Here is a 27,045-nt window from a genome sequence, read left to right as displayed (position 1 = left end):
CCGCCCATAAAATCCGCTAAATAACCATTTAAAAAGCGCCAACAATACTCAATTTACATTTTGTGACTTCGATATTAACCAAGTATTAGTGATATTGTAATTATAAGCGTTAACGCAGACAAACTATATATAGTGGTGACGTAATCAATATGTTTACCAATGGTTCCTCGCTTCCTTGCTCCCTGTAAGTTTATTGTAGATCATAAATCATGCCTCTAGCCTGAAATGTTGATGGCTGAAGATAAATTCCGACAAGTTGGGACATTCTGACAGCCATTTAGGTGTAGGATTAAATAGATCTGTCTTCCTACACCTTTTCAGATATGTTGAAATGTGAAATCGTAAACCACATTGTAACTGTAAACGTGTTCAAAAAAATTATACCATAACCATTTTCCTCAAACTAAAGGGTTGTCAATTTATTACATGAATGTACAATATATGTCAAGGCTTTAACAATATATGATCATGTTTAGAAGGTGCGGGTCTCAGATATTGAGTTATTTTGGAAAGCCTATTTCAACTATTAATACATTAAGGTTCAGTACTCAGTCACACTCACCTTAAAGAGCCAAGGAGTGAGGATTCTTAAAGGAGGGATTAAAACAGGTGGTGGGGGGGATGACTGGTTGTCATGAGAAATGCCCAAATTATCTCTGATCTGAAAATAAAAATAACCGTATTGGAGAGAAAGTATTGCAGAAAGTATTTGATATTACTCCGTTTCACACCTTTGCCAGGTTCTGCCATAGTTCACATAAGTAATCGAACACTTGAGCATGGATCTCTGGGTCTTTGATGCTATTCACATCTCCCAGGATACCCAGCATCCTCCGCCACATTACTGTAGCAACATCGGCGTGCCATCCAGTGAGGGAGCCCCCTGCCATCACGCTACAGTCAACACCAGGGAACTCACTGGTTTCTAGAATCAATCAATCAATCAATCGTCAGTCTTGCTTGTCCTTTACAAAGTGGAAGAAAACAATAAATATATTTCTAGTGTCTGCTTGTATTTATTACCAAAGTCATCTGGAGTCTGCAGCACAGAGTTGTGGAGCTTCTGGTCCAGCTGTAAGTGCGTGTGCGAGTGAGAGTGTGTACGATCAATGTGCTCTGCTGTAAGTGTGGCAGGGGAGGGTGTCTGGGAACGAGAACCCCCAAGAGAATGCATAGGAGACACACTCTCGGAACCTTGTTGTAAAAGGACAAATGGGTATTCAGAACATATTGATCAAAACAACTTGCAATATTAAGATTGGAAAAATGATTGTGTAAAGTGTAAAAGTTATCACCCAAACTTGTACAAAAGCTGAAGTGGACCTATGATGATTTTCGTCTTTTCTGATTTATAAATGTTAGAATGTTGGATACTTGTGTTAAACAATGCAAAAGCAACAAATCATAAGGTTCATACATTTGGGTGTGAGCTCGCACACAGTTTTGAATGCTGCGGATTGTTTTGCATTCTGGCTACGTCAGAGCAGGGGTGGACTTACTTTTTTGGACATTAGGTAAAGCTATTAGCCAGAGGGGTGGAGGAGCTCTATGAAAGGTAGGATAAAGTGTTAATTTCATTTAATCTTGGCAAGCACACAACAACACTAACGGGCGACATGCAGGGACATAAATTCTGCTGAAAGCAGCTTTTTTTTATGCAGCTCTGTATCAGTGTGTGTAGGTGTACCTAATGTTGTGAATCTATATACTGATAACGAATTTTATTTTCGACTGTGTATGGAAAAAAGCGGTGACTTCGAGATATATATTTAACAATGCATATTTTCAAAAGATAAATTATGATACTTTTGGAGAAGATGGGGGGCGTGGTTTCATTTGCAATCTGGGAACGCCTCCACAAACAGATATGGTGTGCAAACATACGCAGAAAGTTGGTTAGAAATGTGACTGTGAAGCAAAATTTCACATGAAATTTACACCCAAGCATATCCAATGCATATTATCTAGGGTACAAGGAAGTGTTTTAAATGTAGATTAAAATCATCATAGGTCACCGATAAGAATTTTAGAATGCTACTTAATGAAAATTGCCAAAACAGCAAAAATGTTTTATGATGTTTGAGGAATATTCTTCTTAGTTCAGGAATATATGCTTCAAAATTTTAAGCTATCTAAAGATGACCAACAACAGAAAGAATTGCGTTCTTAGAGGTTCCACTGTACTACATATAATATTCGAACACGTAGTATTACAGATTAAAGTTTCAGACACAACATAATGTACAAACCAGTGACGGTGACTGTATGGCTAAGGCTGCTAGTCTCAGAGTCGATATGAAGTGTCGTCAAACTTGCTACTTCATGCTCGTCGCAGGCAATGGCACCTCCAAGGCTATCCTGATCCAATGAGCTTCCACGACCTCCTCCTCCTGAGCCACCTCCGCTAGGTTCCGAATTGAACGCAAAGTCTATATGAGGAGATATTGGATTGTGCATCATTATCATAGCTTTCATTGTGAAAGCCAAAAGCAGAAAAAGGGTCACTTTACTTGAAATGTGTTCAGTAGTATTTTAAAATCAAAATAACAAATACAAATAAGCAAATACATTATGGCAACTGCCTTCTGTGTCAAACAGGATTTTATTTTCAAAACAATTAAAAAATGTACCCATCTCGGAAGCCCAACACACATATTAGTACTCAATAGGGGACAATAACAAAGGCCAAAGTCTGTTGTCAAAGCTATGAATAAATATATTGCAGGTGAAGTGACCTCCAACGACCAAGTTGTATATAGCTTTGCCCTGATGTTTAGCATGTGATTTATGCTTAGGATAAAATATGGAAGCTTTTCATTCAGATTTGAATGATTTATGATAGGCATTCATCATTGAATGGACGTCATGAGGATTGTTTTTTTTGTGTGTGTCCAAAAGGTTTTTACATGTATTATTTGAATAATTTGACTCTCTATTTAACTCTCTAAATATTAACACATACATCAAAATGAATGTCATTATTTGCATTTGCAAACACATGGACTACCTTAACTTTATTGTTTTGGTGAAAAAATTACTACATAATATTTGAACTTCCAAAAAACAAACACAACATTTGCATATTTTAAACAATTATGACTTGTAATTAAGCGGACATCATCTCAATTGTTGCCATGGAGATTGTGTTACAAGTAAACTCGCAAAACAGAAAAATGTTAATGCTGACAGTACTGATTGAAAAATCCAAAATACTATTACGTAAGAGTAGGATATCCCATGCCTAATTTAAAAACTTCCGCGAAAACAATATGTATGTAACCGTCAAATTATATTTTTGAGCATTTGCACATGCTAAATGCAAGAATTTAACTTACTATCAAACTTGCATGTGGGGTATTGAAAAGCATTGAAAGAGTCGGACTGGCTGTCAGAACTGACGACATCTGAGCCGCTGGCACTGGCAGGAGAAGTCCACTCTGATGGAACTCCCGGATCATCAATCGGCCTCTGGTCATCTGGGGGTCGCGATCCAGGACTTTGGCCAGCCTCCAGTAGCTCTGGCAGGTCCTGTGGAACTTCTAGACTGCCTGGGCTGCTGCCACGGCGGTCCTGCACAATTAAGTGGGAGTAAGGGTTGGGAAGATGATTAAGTAGAGAACGAAAAGTATAATGTGATGCACTAAATATAATAACTGTACACAAATGTGTCAGATATATAAAGACTGACTGTTGTTCCTTTCGCCCTCAGTCTTTCCTGGATAAACTCATCCATGAGATCAGAGAAATTAGGGTTGCTGCTTCCTACATCAGTGGAGACTGGACGGGCTTTCTGGACCACCTCTTCTTTGTTGGCTGCACACATACACACACAGAAATTAAACATACAAATGGAGGCTCGATTATTTGGCAAGTTGGCACAAATAATGTGACTAATATTGTGTTGTGAAAGATTTGAAACACCATTTTTATGCCAATACATTTCAATTAAAAATGTTACAATTAATGTTACAATTAATACAAAGCAAACTACAGCTTGAATTATATGAGCAGCCCTGATGTGTATGTACTGTAAGCCCCAGAATAAGTGTATGACCAACTGTAAAAAAATAACACCACAACACAGCAGGCAAAACCACCAGAAAAGCGATTCAAGAGTTAATCCACGCCACCATGCACAAAGGGCAAAACCATGTTGTTATGTTTAGAAAGGCAGCATACCAGAGGTCTGTGTAAGTTTGTTAAGTTACAATAGGTTATCTTGTACTGCGACCCCGAACAGGATAAGCAGCATAGAAAATGGATGCATGGGTTGTATTGATGTTAGGTGATAAATATATTATCTACGATAGCACAGAGCTTCCATTAAAATATACAAGTATAGTACTATGCCCTACATTATGATCCACATATTACTAATTTCACAGTCACTGGACTATGGGTTACTTTACATGGAGTGGCAGAACTCTTTATGCATGTTTTTTTTTCTAATCAGAAAGACAGACTAACAAGGCTTAAATGAAGTGGGAAACATCTGACTTGCAGATAGTCACTTTGACATTAGATAATATTATTGTATGAGCTACTGTATTTTTGCCAAGCCCATTCAATAAAAATAAATAATCACAGTAGCCACCAACAAGCGTAATGTTCTGTTCTGCTCAGGATAATTTACCTCTTCACGTTAAATATCTACATATACCCTATGGTGTATTGGCAACTTAAAACTAGTGATTTATTCTAAAACAAGAAGCCAAAATAGTTGTCAAAGACATCAAAGAACTGAACAAATACAAAAAATGACAATCCTGACAAGATAGAAAAGAGAAGACAACTCACAAAACCTAAATGAAGTCCTTAAATTTGGCAAAAACTGCTCTAAAATAATAACACTGATTAGACCAAATTTAACAGGATTAAACAATACATTTTGTATACAGTTTTATTGGGAGCAATAAATTATTACTTAATTTATACCGAAAAATTACTCATAAATTGTGCAATTCTGTCCAGATGTCTACTTGAGTGTTTATATATTTTTTCTCAATGTCTTTATTTAATCTCTATCCCTTCCTTCTTAAATTATTAACATTGTATTCCTATTCTTATTTTTTTAAATGTTGTCTTATTTTTTATTATTTTTCTAAACAATTTTATTTATACCTTTAACTTAATACTTAACACTGCACAAGTTATGCAGTGTCATTTTTAACTTCTATTTGCCTATTGATATTTTATTATTTTAAACACCTTCCTTTCTTTGCACTCAGAAAGTAATCTAAATTTAAATGACAAAATGTAGGAAAAAAAATATTCTAAGTGTCAAGATGTAAAAGATTCTGTGAATTAATAGATATGATTATTAGATATGGACAAGTAACCTGTTTAACATGTCTGTAACAAATGACTACAACAGAAATATTCAGCATTATATCTATATGGATATCCCGGCAAATATTACAAAGGATAAAAACTGTAAACAGCACCGCCGACCCCTTCTTTTTTTAGCAGATATAAGCAATGAAAATCTGCTAAAGCTAAAAATACACTCGCCTTGCACTGGCCTCTCATATAAAGCACAATTACCAACTAGTCACACTGAACCGACAACGCAGAGGCGATAATATGATAGAACATAACAGGAGGTATTTAGACGGTTGAATATATCATCAATTGTCCAAAAATACCTGAGATTTGGAGCATTTACTACTGTATATGGACAAATGTGTTCACTTACAGCAGTCCTTCTCAAATAGTGGGTGCGCAGTGCGAAGCCATGCTTTCTTTTTTCTTTTTTGCTGTACTAGAATATGACTAAAGCATATGTACCGCTTGGTTTCACTGTGATTATGGTGGAAGATGTGGAAAGACCGGTGTGTTGTTTTCTTTAATGTTAATAATGATACAATGTTATACAGAGGTGTACTTAGAACAATTTTATAGACTAATTATATTATTTATAGTCAGTGAAGAGTGGGAGTGGCACAAAATATTTTCTTCTTCCTGGGGGGATGTAACAGAAAATAGTTGAGGAGACCTGACCTACGGATGTGAAATATATGGAGTAGCACCACCCTCAAACAGTCTTATAGGCCTTGCCAAGATAAAGAACTGAGATTAAGAGGAATTTGCATACTGTATGTTTTGTAATACTCTAAACAGGGCTGTCAAAAAAACAAGTTAACTCATGTGACTACCGTAATCATAAATAATTATCACATTAATCATGTACAGGTAAAAGCCAGTAAATTAGAATATTTTGAAAAACTTGATTTATTTCAGTAATTGCATTCAAAAGGTGTAACTTGTACATTATATTTATTCATTGCACACAGACTGATGCATTCAAATGTTTATTTCATTTAATTTTGATGATTTGAAGTGGCAACAAATGAAAATCCAAAATTCCGTGTGTCACAAAATTAGAATATTACTTAAGGCTAATACAAAAAAGGGATTTTTAGAAATGTTGGCCAACTGAAAAGTATGAAAATGAAAAATATGAGCATGTACAATACTCAATACTTGGTTGGAGCTCCTTTTGCCTCAATTACTGCGTTAATGCGGCGTGGCATGGAGTCGATGAGTTTCTGGCACTGCTCAGGTGTTATGAGAGCCCAGGTTGCTCTGATAGTGGCCTTCAACTTTTCTGCGTTTTTGGGTCTGGCATTCTGCATCTTCCTTTTCACAATACCCCACAGATTTTCTATGGGGCTAAGGTCAGGGGAGTTGGCGGGCCAATTTAGAACAGAAATACCATGGTCCGTAAACCAGGCACGGATAGATTTTGCGCTGTGTGCAGGCGCCAAGTCCTGTTGGAACTTGAAATCTCCATCTCCATAGAGCAGGTCAGCAGCAGGAAGCATGAAGTGCTCTAAAACTTGCTGGTAGACGGCTGCGTTGACCCTGGATCTCAGGAAACAGAGTGGACCGACACCAGCAGATGACATGGCACCCCAAACCATCACCCAACCATGCAAATTTTGCATTTCCTTTGGAAATCGAGGTCCCAGAGTCTGGAGGAAGACAGGAGAGGCACAGGATCCACGTTGCCTGAAGTCTAGTGTAAAGTTTCCACCATCAGTGATGGTTTGGGGTGCCATGTCATCTGCTGGTGTCGGTCCACTCTGTTTCCTGAGATCCAGGGTCAACGCAGCCGTCTTACCAGCAAGTTTTAGAGCACTTCATGCTTCCTGCTGCTGACCTGCTCTATGGAGATGGAGATTTCAAGTTCCAACAGGACTTGGCGCCTGCACACAGTGCAAAATCTACCCGTGCCTGGTTTACGGACCATGGTATTTCTGTTCTAAATTGGCCCGCCAACTCCCCTGACCTTAGCCCCATAGAAAATCTGTGGGGTATTGTGAAAAGGAAGATGCAGAATGCCAGACCCAAAAACGCAGAAGAGTTGAAGGCCACTATCAGAGCAACCTGGGCTCTCATAACACCTGAGCAGTGCCAGAAACTCATCGACTCCATGCCACGCCGCATTAACGCAGTAATTGAGGCAAAAGGAGCTCCAACCAAGTATTGAGTATTGTACATGCTCATATTTTTCATTTTCATACTTTTCAGTTGGCCAACATTTCTAAAAATCCCTTTTTTGTATTAGCCTTAAGTAATATTCTAATTTTGTGACACACGGAATTTTGGATTTTCATTTGTTGCCACTTCAAATCATCAAAATTAAATGAAATAAACATTTGAATGCATCAGTCTGTGTGCAATGAATAAATATAATGTACAAGTTACACCTTTTGAATGCAATTACTGAAATAAATCAAGTTTTTCAAAATATTCTAATTTACTGGCTTTTACCTGTATATACACAGATCAATCACGCAGTTTATTTTGACCATACATGCTCTTTTACCTTAACCCCGCATGGTTACCTGAAAGGTGGTGCGGGTTATTATACAGTCAGTGATCAGGTCAATGCATGCGTGAGTGCAAAGATGAGCGAGACGATTCCGACTGGTGTGCTGGCTGGCAAATTTCCCTCTAAAATACACCCTGACTGGATTTAAATACTGTTAGCAAGTTTTATTCAAATAAATAACATGCATTCAAGTAAACATTTGAAAAATGTTCCTGTATGACATTCTGACAATACAATTGCATTTTTGTCCGGATACTGGACTTTTTTAAGTTCATTTAAATTATACAAGAGAGTAATAACCTGTGATTAATCCAAATTCAAGTGTGATTAATCGGATTTAAAAATGTGTAAGACGACAGCACTAATTCTAATAGTAATTCTAACTCATTTTAATGTTAGAGCAGTTATTCTCAAACTGTGGTATGTGTACCATTAGTGGTACGCGAGCCAAAGAATCACTTGATTAAAGTACAGTGTTATAGTTTTCTATATTCAATCACAGTGTTACGTCCAAACTGTGTGTAATGTTATAGTGGCCAAAAATATTAAATATACTTGGTAAATAAAACCTCTACCTTGTTTTAAATGAATTAATGTTGGTCATTATTGTGGTACTTAGGGAGCCAAGTTTTTTCTGACAATCACTATGTTAGAGTATTAAGTCATGCAAACGTTTAGTGCAGGGGTGTCCAAACTTTTTCCACCGAGGGCCGCATACTAAAAAAAAAAATGGGGGGGGGGCACTTTAATGTTTTTATATAAAAAAAGTCAAACATATATTTATGTACTATATTATATTATGTTTTTATTTTATTTCTACAATGATCTGCACTTTGGACACCCCTGGTTTAGTGCAACAATTCATACAGTTCGAACGGTTGCCTTTTAAATCACATAGAACCATCACAAGTCACAGAATTAACCAGCTCAAACATCCAGCCATACAAACAAAAAACAGCATACTAAAACATGTAAGAGTGAAGCAAAAAATAGAATGTTGTCTTGAAATGCTCATTTGGCCTTAAAAAAGCAACTCACTGATGCATCATGCACAAGACAAACCAAACAAATGGATAAATGCCAAGAGAATACCTTTTTTGGAAAATCTAACTCAACATGTTAAAGCAGTGAAAATGTGCGCTTCAACATTGAATTCTGCTGTCCGTTTACACAGCATATGATCTTTACCGATAAATATTTGAAACTCTTACGCAGCAGTTACCTTACAATTTGAATAAATAAAAATGGGATTGTACAAACGATTCGAATTAACTGTCAGCACTGCACAAGGGAAATGGTAAGTCTACATTTTAAATATAGGGCTAGTCAAAATTTTGGACACACTTGATAAAAAAGTGCACACACCACCATGGACTTACACAAAAATACATATGCTGCATTCTAGTGGTTTTCGAGGGAACTACAGCAATATTTGGATAGTTAGATTTAAACTAAGTCTTATTCGTCTGATTTTTTTCAAATTCTGTGGACTGTTGTTTCTTTCTGTGGAGCTGAAGCAGTCCAGGAAGGAGGTACTGTACAAGTGGGCAACATGCAAATTTACTGCGAGCAGGGGTGGGTTGCAGTAAGGGGGAAGAAAGGAGGACATCAAATTCCCACAACCTTTAGAAGGGAAAACAGCAAGAGGAGGAGAATAGAGAGCCTCTCAGGTAGGGGGACAGGTGGGGAGTTATGGTAGGGGGTGGGAGGGGTTCTTCAATATGTGGCAGGTTGGAGAAGGGGTTCATGTTCAAGAGGAAACACTTTCAGTCCAGCAGCAAGATGATGAGTTTCAGCCCAAAAAATGTCATTCCATAACAAACCGGTTAAACAGCCAAAAAAGGAAAAGATGGTTGTTGATGTTTGTGTTTTGTGAATATTTGTCTTTTTCCACAGATGTTGGACTGTTGTGCCTTTTGAGAGCACTTTGTCCGCTGTGATCCTCACCTGACGTGGTTGACTTTCGTCCAAAGTAGCCGAGGACATGGGAGTAGAGGTCTCTTAGTGATGCGTCACCCATTGCAGCCCGCCCTTGCCGCTGTGGCGACGAACCTTGTGATGACCCCTGACCTCGTGGCCGGGGCTTGGAGGACAAAGCATGAACCACAGTTTTATACACCCCGCCAAGGAGAGCTCCCTGGTGGTGTCGAGAGACAGAACTGCCGGGCTCTTGGGACCGAGAGCGCGAGACCCGAGAGCGCAAGGCAGACCGTCCCAAGCGGCCTCGTACCCCTGAAGTACTTGCAGTGCTCGCCTCCACTTCGTGTACCAAATTGGGTCCTGGGTGCTGCTGTTTGTCCTTTTCCCCTGCTCCAGTTCCAGTCGTGTTTTCCAGGCCTCCACTAACCTCCAGTCTCTCATGCCCTCCTACTTTGTGGCCAATACCAGCCGCAGGGGCGAACTTACCTGCACTGCCTAATCCCAGCTTCCCCCCTGCTCCTGCCCCAGCTCCTGGCCTCTCGCCCGCTGAATGGCTATGAGTGTGGAAGTGGCTGAGACGGCGCAGCCTGGCTTTCCAGTGGGCTTCTTTATTCTCAAGGGGATTGTGGAACTGCACCGACTCGGTGGAAGGTTTGAAGCTAACGTGGACACCACCAGAGTGGTGTCTCTTGGCGTGACTACGGCTCGTTTTGGGCTTTGTAGAGTCTGAGGTTTGGGGAGTTTGTGCTGCTTCAGTGCTAGATTCTACCGTGTTAGAGTTTGGTCTGATTAAAAAGGGTCTTTCGTTTGCAGCTGCATTTTTATCATCCTTTTTGTCTCCCATTTCCCTTGAATTATGACCTTTTCCTTCCCACTCTGCTCCTCCAACTGTGGTCCCTTCACTTACTTCCCCTTTGTCCATCTCACCAATGTGTCCTTCTGAGCTCCCTTTCGCACAGAGCGATGGCCACTGACTTTGCATTTCTAGACACTCGTAGATGCTCCACTGAGCCGCCTCAATCTCCACTGCAGAATCAACACTGCTGTGCCTCACTGAATTACTTACCTGTCCATCTTCTTTACAACCTTTTTGTGCCTCTTGTATGAAATTGGCTTCTCTGGTAGCTGCATCGTTTTTTGCTGACACAGAAGTCTGAACATTGCTTTCTAATGCAAGACTGGCTGCCACTACAACTGCCTCATTTTTCTCAACCGCTTTGTGAGTGAGATAATCCCTAATAGAGGAGAATAAATCCTCCTCCTCTTGCACAGCTCTCCCTTCATTCTCCTCCGCATCATAACTGTCAGAAGAAAACGTGAAGGCAGAATCCCAGTTTCTTACCCAATCAGAACTCAAACCTTGGCTTTGAGAGCCAACATCATCATCTTGTCCCTGAGAGGTCGAGGGAACATCCCCATTGGGGTGGGAAAAGGGGGAAGGAGAGGAGGAGTGGTGCGGACGTGGGTGTGACTGAGCTGCGAGGCTACTGGTTGCAAGTAAGGGAGTAGCAGTGGGGTGACAGGACTTTGGAATGAAACCGGGATCCCCCTGTGGGTCTTCACCTTTGACCCGCTCGGCGATGAAAGGCTCCATGATGTCAGAGGCACTGCTGCTCCTTGCAAGTGACGAAGGGGCCGGGTTATCGAGCTCACAAGCGCCTGCCTGGAACACCTCGGAGCACGAGGTCGGAGGGGTCTCATCGCTCTGGGATAAGTGGCGCATCCGAGATGAGCGGGATGCCAACGTGATTGGCGGGTCCTCCAGGTCTGGTAAATGGGCAGATAATGAAATAGTAGTGTGATTAGTGGTATGGTTATGAATAAACACCTACTACATATAATTCCAAAACAAAGATTCATAAAAATAATGAAAATAAAAAAATAAAACAGAGCTTAATGTGACAAAATATATTTGATAAGTGATATACTAGTTTTGGGGGAAATGTGTGTACTTTATCACAAAATCAATGATCATCCAAACTTCTTAAAAATAATGATAATATTCAACAGTAAATGCAATTTGGTAGAATTTGCAATGTACTCATTAGTGGTAATGTTCGGCCAAAACCACAATTTTACTGACACAGACCTGTTGTTTAATGTACTACTGAATGTTTGGGAAAGTAATTGTATACATTAGCAAACGCAAGAAGGCAAACATTTCAAAATGACGAACCACTTAAGGGGAGAACATAACAGCTTGTCATCACCATTGCATTCATGCTAGAAAGCAAGGAAGTAAAAGAACCAAAAAGAGGAAAATGTATTCATGCAAACATTTAAGGGGGACCTATGATGATTTTCCTCTTTTCTGACTTTTAAATGTTAAAATGTTGGGTACTCGCGTTGAACAATGCCAAAGCGTCAAATCATAAGTGCGATGTATTTGCTTGCAAACAGTTTTGGATTGCCTCCAAAGGCTGTGTTTTGCAGTCTTTTTTTAACACTGGGCCATGTGTGACATCACACATTACTGTAGTAACTCAACTTAAAGAGTTCTCCAACATAAGAGTGTTTTGAGATAAGAGCTGTCTCTCAGCTCAGTGTTACGCTTATAAGTTGCAAGCAAAAATCAGAGTTATAAGCATCCCCGCCATTAGTTGGCATAACAAATGTCACAGTGAAACCCGTAAGATCCGGATGAGGGGGCATACATGCTTCCTCACACCTGGGACGCTGTCCGTCATCGACGACGCCAGGATGGAGAACAGATACTGTATGGCCAGATCGGAGAACTTTATTTAGCAGGTAAATTTACTGTTAAAATGTTGGATACTATAGTTTTATTGAAAGTTGCTTGAATGTTGAAAATGTGAGCAGAAAAGCTACCTCTTGTTAATTCAACCATAAGTGTTGGTTTCACTTTATTCAAATTAGATGTGAATGCAATGACCATTAATTGTTGTTTACTTACTTGTTTGTGTCCATATTTCATTTAGACCTAATCCCATTAGAAGAAATAACAGAAATATAGGAAACTTCACCTGCAGTGTCCAGTATCAAGTATTTATTTCAGTCATACTGCTTGATTTTTTTTGGCTAAAAAGTTGTTATTAAATCAATTTAAACTCACTGAATCGTTTCATATCATATTTAAAAAAAAAATTAAAAAAAATTTGATCATCCCTGAATCACATCAGCAACCACAAATATCGAATCAAATCTTTGAAACGAATCGTAACACCCTTAGTATATGCTGTGCATTATTATATCATCTACCAAAAACACTGTAGTTGTTTGTGCTACATTTTATTGTATAGTTTTTCATACATTTAGTCTTATCTGAAAGTGATTTTCTTTTAAAAGGCATGTTAAAATTTTGGATACTTGCCCCCAAGAATAGCACAATTTATTCACAGATGATCTATTTATCCACGACAAATAAGTGTTGACAAAAAAGTAGGCGCCATTGCAACATTACTATTTGCTTTGAGGAAACAAGAAACGGTAGGATAAGTTATCATTTTCATCTACCACCGACGTGTGAAATACATTAGGATAAAAGCTGCTAAATTCGGCTTTTTTTATGCAGGTCTTGTTTTGATCCCATATTAGAATGTGCAGGTGTACCTAATGTTGTAACCCTTGAATGTATATATCTGAAATTTATTTCTGACCATGCTTGAAAAAACAGCGGTGATCTTCGTCAAGATATATATTTAAACAGTTTACATGTTCAAAAGATCAATTCTGATACTTTTGGATGAGACATGGAGGCATTCATTTGCAATCTAAAAGGACTGCCCCCAAAACATTTGTAGTTGGTAGTTATACTCAGAAATAGGGTTAAAATGTGATTGTGGGGCAAAGCTTAATCAAAATTTACACTTAAGCATATACATATTATCTCGGACTCAAGGAAGTTTTAAATGTGGATTAGAATCATCATAAGTCTCCATAAAGCACAGAAAGAGAGACAAATGTACTTTTTTCACATTGAAAATAAAAACAAATGTTGTATGCTGTATAATCAACTGTGCATTAGGTTGTAATAAAAACAAATTGACCATGTAAGCTATATGAAGTCTAAATGCCTTAAACAAGCCCACAAACCGATCAATAGTAAAAAAAAAAATTAAAAAAATCTCAATTGCTCTTGAGCAGTGAGTCTAATGCCAAAAGAGAAACTGACAAGCATTTATTTGTCTGACACGTGTGAGTGATGTCCAAAAGGCACACAGCAGGCAGAAGACAGGCAGACAGGAAGTGCAAAGAGAGTATACCTGCCAGCTGGTCAGCAAGGGGGGGTAAAGGGTGGTGGTGGTGGTGGTGGAGAAGGACAGGAAGAGGCGGAGCCAGAGTAGGAGCACTCTTTGCACTCCGGATAAAGGCTGAGGACAGCAGAGAGTCCCCCGTAGAACAGCTACGCAGAGCTGAAGAGGTCGCAAGAACAGGCAGAAGAAATAGAGAAGATAGTGGGAGAAGATAAGGAAAATCGGAAAAGTAACAAAGGCGTGTATTGTTTTCAGTCAGGTGAGATGAAGAGTAGTGGACATATAGGTGAGGTTGGAAAAGTAAAATGTGGGAAAACGTTGAAATAAAGTTGGTCAGGGGTATATTAATTTAGATTGTAAAGACAAAAAGGGGTGAAAGAGACGTGACGTGACAGGGAAGGAGAGGGAGAAGTGAAAATAAGCTTTGCTCTGGAGCACACGCAGCCAGAGGCAGTTAGTATCCCCTCTGAAACTCCTGATATGAACTTTGGCATCACACACATCAAGGTTATAAAAACGCACATGGAGGCTGGACAATCAAGATACTACATTTCATGTAGTATTGGAAAGATAAGATAACTTTTCTTGTAAACTCAAAGTTGTGGAACTTATAAGCAATACTGTGACTCCTGTCAATCAATGCAAGTCATCAGAATAAGGTACCGGTAATACACAACTTATATTATTGTCATGTATATATACACACACACATATATATATATATATATATATATATATATATATATATATATATATATATATATATATATATATATATATATATATATATATATATACATACACACACACATACATACATACACACACACACACACACACACACACACACACACACACACACACACACACACACACACATATACATATATATATATATATATATATACGTACATATATATATATACAGTATATATATATATATATGTATACGCATACATACATATATATACATACATATATACATACATACATACATACACATACATACATACATATATACACATACATACATATATACACATACATACATATATATATATTTGTACATACATATACATATTCATACATATATATACACACACACACATATACATATATATATATATATATATATATATATATATATATATGTACACATACATATATATATATATATACACACATACATATGTATATATATACATACTGTATATATACATATATACAGTCGTGGTCAAAAGTTTCATACACTTGTGAAGGACATAATGTCATGCCTGTCTTGAGTTTCCAATAATTTCTACAACTCTTATTTTTTGTGATAGAGTGATTGGAGCACATACTTGTTTGTCACAAAACACATTCATGAAGTTTGGTTCTTTTATGAATTTATTATGGGTCTACTAAAAATGTGACCAAATCTGCTGAGTAAAAAGTATACATACAGCAACATACATTATCAATTTTTGTGATGTAGAAAAGTTACAATCAAATCAAATTAGCTTCATGGCACGGCCTCTTAACTTCAAGTGAGTGATTATGATTGATGACACCTGTTGACTTCTCTGAGCCCATTTAAATAGGGCTTATGTGATGCAGTCATTAGACTCGGTTACAAACGCGACAAAGGAAATCAGCACAGATCTGAAAAAACTAATCATTGACTTGAAAAAGTCAGGAAAGTCACTTGGAGCCATTTCACAGCAGCTAAAGGTCCCAAGAGCAACTGTGCAGACAATTGTTCGTAAGTATAAAGTGCGTAGCACAGTTTTGTCACTGCCACGATCAGGAAGAAAATGCAACCTATCACCTGCTGCTGAGAGAAAATTGGTCAGGATGATCAAGAGTCAAACGAGAACCACCAAAAAGCAGGTCTGCAATTAATTGGAAGCTGCTGGAACACAGGTGTCATTGTCCACAGTCAAGCGTGTTTTGCATTGCCATGGACTGAGAGGCTACCATGCAAAAAGGAAGCCCTTGCTCCAGAAGCGAGAGCTTAAGGCTCGTCTAAAGTTTGCTGCTGATCATATGGACAAAGATAAGATCTTCTGGAGGAAAGTTCTGTGGTAAGATGAAACAAAAATTTTGCTGTTTGCCCACAATACACAGCAATATGTTTGGAGGACAAAAGGTGAAGCTTTTAATCCCAGGAACACCAAGCCTACCGTCAAGCATGGTGGTGGTAGTATTATGCTCTGGGCCTGTTTTGCTGCCAATGGAACTGGTGCTTTACAGAGAGTAAAAGGGACAATGAAAAAGGAGGATTACCTCCAAATTCTTCAGAACAACCTAAAATCATCAGGTTGGGTCTTGGGCGCAGTTGGGTGTCCCAACAGGACAATGACCCCAAACACACGTCAAAAGTGGTAAAGGAATGGCTAAATCCGGCTGGAATTAGGGTTTTAGAATGGCCTTCCCAAAGTCCTGACTTAAACGTGTGGACAATGCTGAAGAAACACGTCCATGTCAGAAAACCAGCAAATTTAGCAGAACTGCACCAATTTTGTCAAGAGGAGTGGTCAAAAATTCAACCAGAAGCTTGCCAAAAGCTTGTGGATGGCTACCAAAAGCGCCTTATTGCAGTAAAACTTGCCAAGGGACATGTAACCAAATATTAACATTGCTGTATGTATACTTTTGACCCAGCAGATTTGGTCACATTTTTAGTAAACCCATAATAAATTCATAAAAGAACCAAACTTCATGAATGTTTTTATGTGCTCCAATCACTCTATCACAAAAAAAATAAGAGTTGTAGAAATTATTGGAAACTCAAAACAGCCATGACATTTTGTCCTTCACAAGTGTATGTAAACTTTTGATCACGACTGTATATTTAATTTGGTAGATCACCTCAACTTGGTCATCGCCTGCTGAAAAAGTGTGGGCACTCCTGCTTTAATCACTCCAATAACAAAAGAAAGTCTCATAGCAATTACGATACTGAAAACATCAAAGCAACAATATCAGAATCAGATCCTTCAAACGTATACATATGACCATCTTTAAAAACACAATCATTATTTAATATACAGTATAATTCTTTATATATCAATTAGCAATTGTGATCATATTAAAAAAATCATCTTATATATTATAATAAGATTTAAGTGGTAACAACTCATTTAAATTTCTACCATCTAACTGCTATATATTGCTCTCAATCCAGCTCTATTCGGTTTTGACAGCGCAGTCACAAACTGGATGAAATCTTACCTTGAGGATAGAGAACAGGTGGTCGAGGTGAATGGATCACTGTCCTCTCCCCTCAAGGTGAGCTGTGGTGTCCCACAGGGGAGCATTCTGCGACCATTGTTATTCTTGATTTACATTAACAACATGAAAATCAGCACGTAACAGCAATTTGTTCCTGTTCGCGAACGATTCTGCAATCCTGGCCTCGGACAGGGACAAATTGAAGGTTGAAAGTGCACTCAGCACCGAACTAAGTAATCTCTGTCTCTGGCTTTCCGATAACAAACTGTCACTACACTTGGGTAAAACAAGAGTCCATCCTATTTGGGTCCAAGCACAACCTAGGTAAATCCCCGGGCTTTACGATTAAAGCAGGTGATACCATAATCACCAGCAAAGACAAGGTAATTTACCTAGGTTGTATATTGGACAACACTCTCTCGGGTGAAAAATGGCATTAAAAGCAATCACCAAGATCAATAATAAAACTAGATTTTTGGGCAGGATTTCTGCATTTATCAACAACTTAAGACCCTTGCCGGTGCCCTCATACAGTGTCATTTTGACTACGCCTGCACCTCATGGTTCACCAGTATCCCCAAGCCACTAAAAACAAAACTGCAAACTTCCCAAAACAAGCTAGTGAGACTCCTGCTCAACCTCCCATACAGGACTCACCTAACTCAAGCCCACTTTACCAAATTGGGATGGCTTAGAGTTGAGGAAAGAGTACACCTAATCGCAATGTGCTTGGTATTCAAAATAATCAGAGAAATTGTCCCCAAGTACCTGTCGAACTATTTCACCAGAATAAGTGATGCTCACAGGTACTACACGAGAGGGAGTTCCTCAGACCTCGTGCCCCCCAAATTCAAGACTCTCATGGGAAAAATGCATTCTACTATTTTGCCACCACACAGTGGAATGCACCACCAACAGACCTTAAAATTCAAACTTTCCTACTAAATTTTAAAACTGCCATAAAATCATGGCTCAGCTCAACCTCTACCTGATCTGAACCAAAATTGATCCCAAGCAACTTTCCGAAGCATCAAGCAGGTTTATATGTGGTTATAGTGTACCGGTATATATATTTTCTCATTCTGTTTTACACACTCTTGATACATTTTATTATTGAATGTATCAAATGTGATTAATATTTAATGGACCACAATGGAAACAAGCCGTTTAGCTTTGTGTGCCGTCCATTTGCCTTTTTAAAGCATTACATGGATTCAATTCTTTAAGATGTCAATAAACTTCTCAATCAATCAATCAATCAATCTATTCATATTTTACTTTTTACACAGCAATATCCACAGATAAAAATTAGAATATTTGCAATGGGAACTCCCTGACCCTGTAAATACAACTGTTACGTTTAATGATTGTACTGTGTCCAACATTAATATTGGAAGACAATTAAAAAAGCTCTATTTATATGTTAGGTAATAGCATCTTTGCCATCAATTTGTGAATAAGAGAAAGTGAGCGTTGATGGAGTTTAACAAACACACAGAATGAAGTCTGTGCTATGACAATGACCACTGGCAAAGTTTAGGATAAGATACTGACCTACAGTCTTTTGACGTACAATGCTCCTGGCCTTTTCGATGCCTGGTGAACCAGCTGTGGTGGCACTGCGTTGTCTCATGGCTGCTGCCTGACCTGGTTGGTCTCGGCTCCAACCTTTAGAGAAGGAACGATCCACTACTGGGCGTTGGCCTTCTGAACCGATACCTGCAGCAGAGTAAGAATAATATTTTGACTTCATATTCACTGTTACTTCTTTAAAAACAAGACTATTAATTATTTTATCTAGATTTTACATTTTAAATTCCCCCACTGTCCTGTATGGTGTAACACAGTGGATCCCAGATTTTTGCATGGGTTACTTACTACATCCCCCTGCGAGTTGCAAATAAATAATGGACGCACCTCTAAAAAGGCATATTTTAATGTTAACATGACACGTGTAACACTTTAATATTGCAATTGCAGGATTAATATGTGTACAGGCTAAAATTTTGCAAGAAGACTAATGCTGGGGGTAAAGACTAAAACAATAAGCTATCAATGTAATAACAAAAATGAATGCTAGGTGGACAGTATTGCTTTATAACTACAATGCCATGTATTTAGACAAGGGTGTACTGTATATATACAAATGGGGTATCTGCCTACATGTTAAAATACCCCAGGAGTTACATCTGAAAATGTGATACTTTAAACTAAATTGTTTTCCAGAAAGCTAAGGACTGGGGGACCCTTCAATATTAGTCTTATTGTGTGTATTCCAGAGAACAAGCGTCCTCTACAGTAGACATTTGATTTTCTATTCATTTTGTCAGAGTTACAGGGGCGCTCTGCTGTTTTTAAGTACCTTCTGCAAAAAAGCTAGTCAAATATCATCTCCATGACAGCAGTCACGTGTTTTTTAAGAATCTGCTGCAAAAATGTAATGTCTCTCACAAGTTCTTTTGAACTGAACTCGCCAGTTGAATAGCCCAAATGATAAAAAAAAGAGGGCCTAAATTGGAACCTCGAGGAACACCACAAGTATAACTAAAGAAGTTAAACCAAGGACTATTGACTGCATCTGAAGTAAACAAGCTACAGCAACACCTTAGTTACATAAATCCAATTATGAAAAATAACTGCCAAAAAGGAGAGGACTTAAAGGGGTGGCTTGAGGAACGCCTCAGTTATGTATATAACAAGTTTGGATGAGGGTTGCACGATTATGGCCAAAATAAAAATCACTATTATTTTCATGAATATTGAAATCATGACCAATATACACAATGATTTACTGTTAATTAAAACATATTTTATTGCTTGGATTCAAAATGACATACGTCCGGATCACGTCTGTTCTCAATGGGTACTAGACACCATTTAGCCTTTCTCGAAGAAAAATGCCTTATGCTTGTGTTGTTTCTGGCTGTACGAACCGTTTAATTTGCGAAAAGGATAAACAATTCTTCAGAGTTCCTCATGAGGTAATTAAGAATGGCGGAAGAGTGCATGATTTTATTAAAGACGACGACAAAAGTACCACGCACTACAATACAAGGGAGCAGAGCCGAAGAATGCACAAGTTAGCAGTGACCACTCCTTAAAGGTTTGTTGATATTTGTTTAACGTTTAGTGTTTCCATTTTAGTATTATCTTGACATTATTTGTATTTCTTAAGACACATTTTTGCTACGAGTGTTCCGTAAAGCACCAACTTGGCAAGTCTAAATAAAATAAATCAAATGTGAGCAAAACCTGAAAGAGAAACTTTTACCAAATGTAGCTAGAAGTCGCTAGATGACGTCTCATTTGCATAATTTATTGCAATGGACACAAGATAAAAAAGTGAGTATAAGTATAATTAGAAATGCAAATTAACTTTCTTCTTTTGAACCTTAGTTGTTTTTTTAATCAATTTTGTTCTGCATTGTTAAATGTTAGAGCATCAAATCTGATCAAAAGAATGGAGGGATTCATGGCTGCAGCAGTCTTTTTTTCCTATTGATAGCGCCATCAAATTACGTTCTATTTATGTTATTAAATAAACTAATTATTAGCCAGTTGTAGGAGACAAAATGCATCTGTGAATATGCAATGGAGTGAATTTCTGAACTGCAAATCGGCAGATATCTACTGCAATTTTGGTCAAATTTGACAGATGTTTGGAATAGTTAGAAATGAAAGTATGTAAGTAAGTACGGAGTTGTATAAAAAGATATGATGATTCTATTGAACTGCAGTGTGTGAAAATAAAACACCTGCGCTGTTTTAAATGTTTTGTAGGCTGACCTTTGCCTTTGTGTTTCTTCTGCTTTTGCTCACTGAGCTTGTCCAGGGGTAGCTCATTCAGATCAACACTGTACAGGTTCCTGGCCAAGACCTAAGCCACGATAAACAGAAGTGTATAGTCTGGTATGAGACGAATGATCAACATGAAGGAAAATATGAGGTTTTTTTCTTCTACCTTTGTGAGCGTCTCCATGGTGAGGGACCATTCAGTTACCAACTCCTCCCAGCAAGTAAGAGAAGACAGGACGGAAAGGAGGTCATCCCATAGCTCTCTGCTGATGTAGACGTTTAAATTCCCCTTAATCCAGGCTACAATCAATGTCTGTACAGAGAGAGTAATTAAATATGGTAAACGTTCTTCATCTGCAATAAAATCAAAGGCTGACTTCAAAAAAAAAATCTCAAGTTCGTCAGGACCTGCAGATTTACCAGCATCCACTTGTTAAGGCTCTCTTGATCTCAAACAAATCTAGAGTAAAACTAAATGTATTAGCTATGGACGTGTGAAAGGATGGTGACATGCAAACCTTCTGAACATTCGGCTGATTTCGATGTAGAGATAAGGAGTCAAATAAAGAACCAGAAGAAATCAAATGTTCATTAAAACAATTAAGTATAGCTGATTTGTCCGACTGCATGAGTCTTTCACGATACAAGTTGGCAGATCATTTGTGGTTTCACTTCCCAAAAACTTTTTTATGACTTTCCAGAATTTCTTGGGATCATTTAAGCTACTGGTGGTTTGTGAAAGATAAAACTCAGACTGGGATTTGGCATTTCGAGCCTTAGCCTAGGGAGCATCCCTTTCTTTTAGTAGACTGGACAGTTCAGGAAAGAACCAAGGAATATTTCTACCTTTCACATTGAATTTACGTAGAGGAGCATGTCTGTTTATAATAATGATAAATGCATTGTGAAAATATTTCCAAGCCAACTCAAAATCACTAAAAAGACTGATATTGGACCAATCAAAGAGCCATGAATCATGATAAAAAGCTTGCTCACAAAAATGCTTAAAATCAGGTTTCAAAATTATTTCTGGCCTCAGTTTTGGTAGCTTAGCTTGACTAACAGTGGCGATAACACAGTGGTCACTCAAATCATTTGCAAAAATACCAATATCAGAATATTTATGAGGAGCATTTGTTTAAAAAAAATCTAAAAGAAAAGATTCCTCTGAGCATTCATTGTTCATAGGCACACACTGTTCTCTGCCACAAAGATAACTTTTCAACCAATCATGAGCAATACCTCGACAGCATACCTCTGCATTTTGTAATGCAGAGTAATGAAGTCATGAACAACAGTGAGCTCCTTATTGATTGCAGTAGCTACCTCCTCAACTAATTCCATCAATGTCATAGAAGTCGACCCGTTTGATCGAAAACTGCATTGTTGTTCACTTAGTGAGTCATACCAAAGACTATAAAAATGGGACCCATTACCTCCCTGCTTGACACTCAGCATCAAGGGTTGGAATTGGGGGTTAAATCACCAAAAATGATTCCCGGGCGCGGCCACCGCTGCTGCTCACTGCTCCCCTCACCTCCCAGGGGGTGATCAAGGGTGATGGGTCAAATGCAGAGAATAATTTCGCCACACCTCGTGTGTGTGTGACAATCATTGGTACTTTAACTTTAACTTTAACTTTAGCAAGTGATGTTTATCAATAAAACTGATCTTGATACAAATAATTTTTGTAGAATGTTTTAAAACTGTGAGAGTAAAGAAGTAGGCCTATTTTTAGTAAACTTATGCTCATATCCATTTTTGAAGATGGCAATAACTTGCCGTTTTCATTGTCATTGGAGAAACATCTTTATAAAAAAATATTGCATTGATAGGTAAAGGGAACAACTATGTACAGTAATCAACAATTTCTTTGACCACAGAGATGTCTATATCACAGCAGGCTGTTGACCTTTTTGTTTTTCAATTAATGTCTGTGATTTCATTTTAATGAACAGGAGAAATGAAAAATTATTCCAAGTTGTTTTGAATTATTTGTTCATTAAATTTGACAGTTTTCTGATTGTACAATTTAATTTGCTAAATTGGGTCCAACATTCACTAAGAAGGTGTTAAATGAATCAGTTATTCCCTTAGTGTCATTTATAGTTTGGTTATTTTCAATGAAATAGTTTGGATGTTCCTTATTTTTTATGTTTTTTCCATTTAAAACTGTCCACGTACCTTGGATGCTGTTTTTATTGTGTTCTAATAGGTTACAGAAATGTGTTCTTTTGCTGTATTTAATTATTTGTATTATTTATTTTTATATGTTTAATATTTGTGTTTGGTTTGTTTGATTTTGTGCTTAATTTTTTCTCTATAGATAATTTTTATTTTTGCAGGATTTCAGTATTCCCCTTGTGATCCATGATTTCTCCTTACCAGTGCTATCCTTGATGTAAAGTTTTCTAATTGGACATTGCTTGTTAAAAGTTAAAGTTAAAGTACCAATGATTGTCACACACACACTAGGTGCGGCGAAATTATTCTCTGCATTTGACCCATCACCCTTGATCACCCCCTGGGAGGTGAGGGGAGCAGTGGGCAACAGCTGTAGCCGCGCCCGGGAACCATTTTCGGTGATTTAACACCCAATTCCAACCCTTGATGCTGAGTGCCTCATACAGTTTTAAGTAAATGTTAAGGAAGGTTTCATTTGCACTATCTGGGTCCAAGGAAGCATAAACCTACCCTCAGTCCTGAAAACATAACTCTGATTTTAATGTTGCCATGGCCTCTGGTGTTCGGTGTCAGACAAATCTATAGTGAGTTGCTTTTGTTGAAATTGCTAAAAAATGTTGATACAGGTAGATAATCACTTATGTCGTTGAGTAGTAGTCCTGCTGTTATTTGATTCTCCAGCTGATTGGTGAAAATGTTATCTATCAATGTGGCCAAGTCTGTTGTTATTCTGGTTGGTTTTGTAATGAGAGGAACTCAATTATTGCTGTACAATCCTGTAATAAAATCAGTTGTTTTTGTACTGTCCAGGGAGTTTGGAAGATTAATATTAAAATCCATCCATCCATTTCTTTTGCTTGTCCCTAAATCACCACAAACAATATGGAGCTTGTTTGACTTACTAAACAAATAATCCGTTTTTGATTGAATGTGGTTAAACACGATCCAGGCGTTCCATAAACACAACTAACATTTATTTATTTTACTTCAATTTCTACAGATAAACATTCAAAGACTCCAACAATAGCAGTTGATTCATCATTAATCTTCCCTGCATTTAAATAAAAAATTGATTCATCACCCCCTTGTTATGTTTGTTTGATATACAGTACTGCTTTATATTGTGTTCAAAGTGTACAAACCTATACTAAAATATGGAGGCTGTGACCCATTATTTATGTTTACATTGTTTCCTATGGAGAAATTTCTTCAATATACAAACTTCTCTATTGATGAATGTTCAAGAACCAATAGTTAACCAAAAGTACGTTAATCGAGGTTCCACTAACTTTTCCACTGGCCTACCGGATATTAGGAAGAACCAACATTTAAAGCACTTTTGCTTTGGAGTCATTTTTGCTATTATTCTAGTCTCCAGCTCATGTGAACACTATCAGTACCTGAAAAATTGGTCCAGCCAGCCTTTCTGACAGTGTGTTCCTCTTCTTGCCATGGGGCATAATAGATGGAGGTCTCTTCATCACTGACTCTGTCACCCTCAGCAGAACAAGTAGGATCTGCTCCCTACAAAGTCAAATATTCGTAACCCAAAATGCAAGTAGGTACATTTTATTTTCAACTAAATTTGCTATTCGTGAAGACCTAATAGGTCCAGTTTTTGTTGTTACCATGTCTTTTGGTCCATGGTCTCATGCATGACAAGGCTGCGGTAGATGTTCAAGACTCGCTTGCACATGTCAACATGCTCCTCTAATAGGAACCTGATGTCGTTGGCTGGCTCCAGTAAGAAAACATTAGAAGAGTGAGTAATAAATACCTGAAAAGAAGGGAAACAAATGTGACATTAAATGAATGTAACAACTCCTCCTCTATAACAGTTTAACGGGGCACTCGTCAAACTTGTGATCAATATTGAAATCTATACCTGTAGTGTAGTTTGAACTCCAGCATGAACACTGTACTCCAGCAACTCGTTATCAATCATCATATTCATTCCCTTAGGAGACAGAACAACATATGTTAAGTTAATATATTAATACAGGTATTTAGTATCATACAATCAACACTAATTTTTGTCATTTGGGTGTTTGGTGTTACCTACCTGTAACACAGAACGCTCTGCACAGTACACATGTAGCAATTAAACAGCTCATAAACTATATATAGTAAATAAAACAGTTTTTTATGCAGGAATTTTAAGTCAGGGAGTATAAATTGATTGACTTAATTTGAAAATGAAAAAGAAGGTGCTAAAAGGAATTTAACGTATAAATAACATATAAGGTGTGTGAAGCATATTTATTTAAGGATTTAATGTTATTTGTCACCTCCTCATCTTTGTCTGAGCCTGTGTCCATACTACTGGCTGTTGCTATGGGATATGAGCCCTCTTCTGGCTCTTTCATAAACACCGGCTTGTCCTCCATGCAGATCCACTCTTGGTAGACTCGGACCACTTTTCGCATGGCAGCAGCTTCACACATAGGAAGGAGAAATGCCTGCAGTGGTGAGGGAGACATAAGTGTCAACATGTAGTATTTTAAAGAATAATAAGTGGATGAATAAACTATCCCCAAACAAAGGTATTAAAACATCCTAAATTGATGATTACATCTGCTTCTTTACCTGTCTGAAGATCTCGGTGATGAAGTTGATGCTGGTTCTGGAGCAGGTGAGGACTCTTCTCACCACCTCCATGTCTGTCAGCTGTTCTTCATCCATGGAGCATAAAGAAGAGGAGCTCGGCTCCCGCTCTGTCAGTGTAGATGTGTTGGAGTGGCACTGTTCAGATTCCCCCACAGGGCCGATACCTCCACCGATAGCTATGCTGCCTCCTCCATGTCCAGATGAGCCCCCGCTTCCTTCCAGGTGGTTGTCAGACCGCAAACCAGCCCCGCTGCCATCATCAGAGCTAGCAGCAGAGCGAGCAGCGAGTCCAGCTGCTGCTCTCTGTAGATGAAAAGTTGTTTTTTAGAGTGAAAATATTTTAAAAAACAGACTTAAGAGTGCAGTTAAAATGTTTCACAAGTCCCCTTCCCTTCCCTGTCCATTACTGGTCCGCACTGACATCAAACTTACGTACACCATCGCCAACACTGCATTGCTGCAACTTTCCTGACTTGGTGCCCTATTTTGATGAAAAGGTATCATCATTTATCTTTTGAAAATTTAGTTTAAATAAACATCCCATTAATAATGAAACATGTCTAAGTTACGCAACAATGCATGTGCCGGTTCCTGCGCAAACATAACATGGGCTTTGACTTTGTAAATTATTTATTATTTTTTCAGGTTATTTTATCATACAAAGTAAAAGGTAGCAATAATAGTCCGTGGGTTGCTCACGCATGAGCAATTGTGCCATTTATGTTATATTTATATTTTTTACATAGTTCGTAAAATTTTTACATTTTAAAAAGTAAAAACATTTGAATATCATGGAGGATCAACTGGGACAGAATTAAATAAATACATCTTTAAAATGACTAAACTGAAATACCAAAGTGTTATTAAATGTGTCAATAATTAAATTACTTTTTTTCATCTTTTAATTAATTATTGATTTAATTATTTCATTATTTATTCCATTATTTAGTTATTTCCTGATTTAATTAATTATTTCATGAGTTAAATAATTATTTCAGGATTTATTTATTTCACGGTTTAAGTAATTATTGCTATCATTATTTCAAAATTTAATGTGGGCTGCTGCCATCAGGGCACCGCTCCGTACACAATCGTACCGCGAGGGGTTAAGCGGTGAAGGAGTGGTGTGTGTGTGTGTTTTTGTTTATGAGTGTGTGTGTGTAGTAATGGTCCATAAGACTGGAGGTCTATAAGACTGGAGGTCATTCCGCTCTGCGTCCACGAACATATACAACATCCAAAATGTTCTTGAAAAAAGGGGGAGAGTTTCAGAGC

General features: G+C 37.9%; 1 protein-coding gene and 1 long non-coding RNA gene across 7 annotated transcripts in view; one reads left to right on the top strand and one right to left on the bottom strand.

Annotated features, from left to right (window-relative positions):
* The window catches only part of ralgapa1 (Ral GTPase activating protein catalytic subunit alpha 1), a 130,714-nt gene that overhangs the window by 72,807 nt on the left and 30,862 nt on the right, over positions 1 to 27,045 (bottom strand). For 3 of the 6 annotated variants that reach the window (XM_061968408.1, XM_061968409.1, XM_061968410.1), the window contains exons 10-25: positions 25,750 to 26,073; positions 25,452 to 25,622; positions 25,049 to 25,120; positions 24,792 to 24,940; positions 24,564 to 24,687; positions 21,146 to 21,292; positions 20,971 to 21,061; positions 18,739 to 18,903; positions 13,981 to 14,130; positions 9,785 to 11,524; positions 3,689 to 3,813; positions 3,336 to 3,570; positions 2,250 to 2,429; positions 1,024 to 1,194; positions 732 to 925; positions 563 to 661 (exon numbers count right to left, since the gene is read on the bottom strand). In XM_061968408.1, coding sequence (XP_061824392.1) covers positions 563 to 661; positions 732 to 925; positions 1,024 to 1,194; positions 2,250 to 2,429; positions 3,336 to 3,570; positions 3,689 to 3,813; positions 9,785 to 11,524; positions 13,981 to 14,130; positions 18,739 to 18,903; positions 20,971 to 21,061; positions 21,146 to 21,292; positions 24,564 to 24,687; positions 24,792 to 24,940; positions 25,049 to 25,120; positions 25,452 to 25,622; positions 25,750 to 26,073 — 4,137 coding nt within the window. The remainder of the gene's footprint in view (positions 1 to 562; positions 662 to 731; positions 926 to 1,023; positions 1,195 to 2,249; positions 2,430 to 3,335; positions 3,571 to 3,688; positions 3,814 to 9,784; positions 11,525 to 13,980; positions 14,131 to 18,738; positions 18,904 to 20,970; positions 21,062 to 21,145; positions 21,293 to 24,563; positions 24,688 to 24,791; positions 24,941 to 25,048; positions 25,121 to 25,451; positions 25,623 to 25,749; positions 26,074 to 27,045) is intronic. The other 3 variants (XM_061968412.1, XM_061968411.1, XM_061968413.1) reach the window with 3 other exon arrangements.
* Positions 14,145 to 26,029, top strand: LOC140678984 (uncharacterized). Its single transcript, XR_012050569.1, has 3 exons — positions 14,145 to 14,230; positions 25,555 to 25,630; positions 25,760 to 26,029. It is a non-coding gene; the product is annotated as an uncharacterized lncRNA (long non-coding RNA).

This window comes from Nerophis lumbriciformis, linkage group LG08, assembly GCF_033978685.3.
Source record: "Nerophis lumbriciformis linkage group LG08, RoL_Nlum_v2.1, whole genome shotgun sequence".
NCBI classification, from domain to species: Eukaryota; Metazoa; Chordata; class Actinopteri; order Syngnathiformes; family Syngnathidae; genus Nerophis; species Nerophis lumbriciformis.
This window is presented reverse-complemented; position numbering and strand designations above follow the sequence as displayed.